Source organism: Trichomycterus rosablanca, chromosome 26 (assembly GCF_030014385.1).
Source record: "Trichomycterus rosablanca isolate fTriRos1 chromosome 26, fTriRos1.hap1, whole genome shotgun sequence".
NCBI lineage: Eukaryota > Metazoa > Chordata > Actinopteri > Siluriformes > Trichomycteridae > Trichomycterus > Trichomycterus rosablanca.
Genome location: NC_086013.1, coordinates 16,620,071 through 16,623,100, shown reverse-complemented (window position 1 = coordinate 16,623,100; position 3,030 = coordinate 16,620,071). Strand labels below are relative to the sequence as shown.

General features: G+C 52.8%; 1 protein-coding gene across 1 annotated transcript in view; it reads left to right on the top strand.

Annotated features, from left to right (window-relative positions):
* brinp1 (bone morphogenetic protein/retinoic acid inducible neural-specific 1) overlaps positions 1-2,417 on the top strand; it is a 111,092-nt gene extending 108,675 nt beyond the window's left edge. The window contains exon 8 of the mRNA XM_062988467.1: positions 199-2,417. Within this exon, the coding sequence (XP_062844537.1) occupies positions 199-1,339 (1,141 nt within the window). The 3' untranslated portion in view covers positions 1,340-2,417. The remainder of the gene's footprint in view (positions 1-198) is intronic.
* The last annotated feature ends 613 nt before the right edge of the window (positions 2,418-3,030 follow it).

The following is a 3,030-nucleotide window of genomic DNA, read 5'->3' as shown; positions in this document are numbered from 1 at the left end:
GCTGTCTGAATGACGGAGGAACGCCGGGGAGAAAGAAACGAACCGCGCCCTTTCTTTTGGCAGGATATATCACCCGTTTTAGCGATTGGTCTATTAAAGCCGTGGCAGGCCGTGACGGTTACTTACTGCGACCGCAAGCTTTGGCGCATTGCTAATGACCCGTTTTATCCACGCGTCTATTTATTTCTGTGCTTGCAGGTCGGTGCTGCAGTGGCTGAACCGGGTGCAGTCGTTCCTCTACTGCAACGAGAACGGCTTCTGGGGAACCTTCCTGGAGAGCCAGCGCACGTGCGTGTGCCACACGGGCGTCACGCTGTGCCAGCGCCCCATCCCGTGCGTCATCGGGGGCAACAACAGCTGCGCCATGTGCAGCCTGTCCAACATCTCGCAGTGCGGCTCGTGCAACAAGGGCTACAAGCTGTACCGGGGCCGCTGCGAGCCTCAGAACGTGGACTCGGAGCGCAGCGAGCAGTTCATCAGCTTCGAGACCGACCTGGACTTCCAGGACCTGGAGCTGAAGTACCTGCTGCAGAAGATGGACTCGCGCCTCTACATCCACACCACCTTCATCAGCAACGAGGTCCGCCTGGAGACCTTCTTCGACCCGCGCTGGCGGAAGCGCATGTCCCTGACGCTCAAGAGCAACAAGAACCGCATGGACTACATGCACATGATGGTAGGACTGTCAATGAAGATCTGCCAGATGCGCAACAGCAGCGTGGACCCCATGTTCTTCGTTTACGTCAACCCGTTCAGCGGGAGCCACTCGGAGGGGTGGAGCATGCCTTTCGGGGAGCACGGCTACCCCAGGTGGGAGAAGGTACGCCTCCAGAACTCGCAGTGTTTCAACTGGACCCTGATGCTCGGCAACCGCTGGAAGACCTTCTTTGAGACCGTCCACATCTACCTGCGCAGCCGAGCAAAGGTCCCGACGGTCCTGCGCAACGACACCGGCCACGGCCCCGTGGACCTCTCGGACCCCAACAAGCGGCAGATCTACATCAAGATCTCCGACATCCAGGTGTTCGGATACAGCCTGCGCTTCAACGCCGACCTCCTGAGGAGCGCCGTGCAGCAGGTCAACCAGTCCTACACGCAGGGGACCCAGTTTTACTCGTCCTCGTCCATCATGCTGCTGCTGCTGGACATCAGGGACAGGATCAACCGCCTGGCGCCTCCGGCCGCGCCCGGGAAGCCCCAGTTGGACCTGTTCTCCTGTATGCTCAAGCACCGGCTCAAGCTCAACAACAGCGAGATGATTAGGGTCAACCACGCCCTGGACATGTACAACACAGAGATCTTAAAACAGTCGGACCATCTCACCACCAAACTGTGCTGAGGATTTCCAGTCTGGGTTCGGACCGGGACAAAAAGACGCTTTTGATTTCGTTTGGGCTTTTTTTTTTTGCTTTTTTTTTTTTTTGATGTACTATTAACAACTTTGTAAGTGTAATTGTTAAATACGCAACTAAAATACGGAGCCTTTTAGTTCAACTAAAGACGATTAATGAAAGAAAGAAAAAAAAAAAACATGAACATGACTGTACCATATTTGTCCGAGCATGTCTGTCACTTCCTAACGGAGCACTGAGAGAAAAGAAAAATATAAATACGTACGCTATACGGACCCAAAAGTATTGGGACGCCCCTTTTGATCCAACCCCTTGGTGCTGGAGCCTATCCTAGCTCTTCAATTGGCGCAAGGCACACAGTAACACCCTGAACGGGGCGCCAGTCCATCGCAGGGCACACTCACACACACACACACACATTCACCTATAGGGCAATTCATTGTCTCATATTAAAGTGACTGTGGGAGGAAACCGGAGATCCCGGAGGAAACCCACGCAGACACGGGGAGAACATGCAAACTCAGCACAGAAAGCACCCGGATAATTAAATAGTTAAATAGAGGTCAATTTCCTGCTCCAGCATGACTGCGCCCCTGTGCCCCACCCTGAGTCCAGATCTCAGCCCCATCGAACGGCTCTGGAATAAACGGAACATCAACCGAGCGACTGAGCTCTCCTGACCGCCGTACGAACGCTAAAGTGGTCAAAAGATGAAATGATAATTTGAATGGAATCTCCAGCGAGCTCATGGTCAGGCGTACAAATACTTTTGGCCATATAGTGTACGTACAACGTCCGGTGATAACGAGGCCTTGATGTTACTCAGAGGGAACCGAGGAACATCCAAAACTGCCATTGTTTAGCGGGCGACACCACAAACCTTTTGCTACAGCAGCGTTTATGTCATCTGGGAGAATTCGGGGGAAAATTGTCCTAATTTTTAACGTCGTAGTAGGATAGTAGGCTTAGCGGTTCAATACTGTAGGAATTATCAGTGCCACACGACCCGTTATTGGTTCCAGCAGCCCGTTACTGCATGGGTTTCCTTCAGTTCCTCACTATCCCGATGCGGGAGGTGAACCGCACACCTACTGAATGAGTCAGCGTTGTTCTTAATGAACTAGAGCCCGGTTCCGAGCGTATTCCCGTCACACTGGGTCCGGATGACCGGTATAAAGGGCTTACAAAAGACCTCACTATGCTGCTGTGGCTTTACGATAATTGGTTAGCTCTCCAGCACCCCCTGTCTTGTGTCTTGCATCTCGTTCTTGGTCCTTCCACGAGTCTCGTCGCACAGTAACGCTGCCTTCGATGTCGTCGTGTGGGCGCCTGATCACACGCCCCGAGTAACGTAACTTGCAGGACTGTATGTGGTTCAGGAACTCATTTTCTGTTCGGGCAGTCTCGTACTCTCGCTCAGTGGTGATCGTCTTCAATCGTCCTCCATGAGATTTTCAGCCGTTGTTGAATGCAAACTGAAACCAAATTTACCGTTCCGAGCTCAGTGTGACGTTAAACGGGTTAGTTACCGGTAACGGACTGCCAGGATAGGCTCTTGGCGATACGATGGCTATACAGGATTTCTCGTCGTTGGTGCAAGTGCGGCCAATGCTGGCCGGTCAGGGAAACTGGTCACGTATGGCACCCTGCTGGGTGAAAAGAAGCGATCTTTAATAGC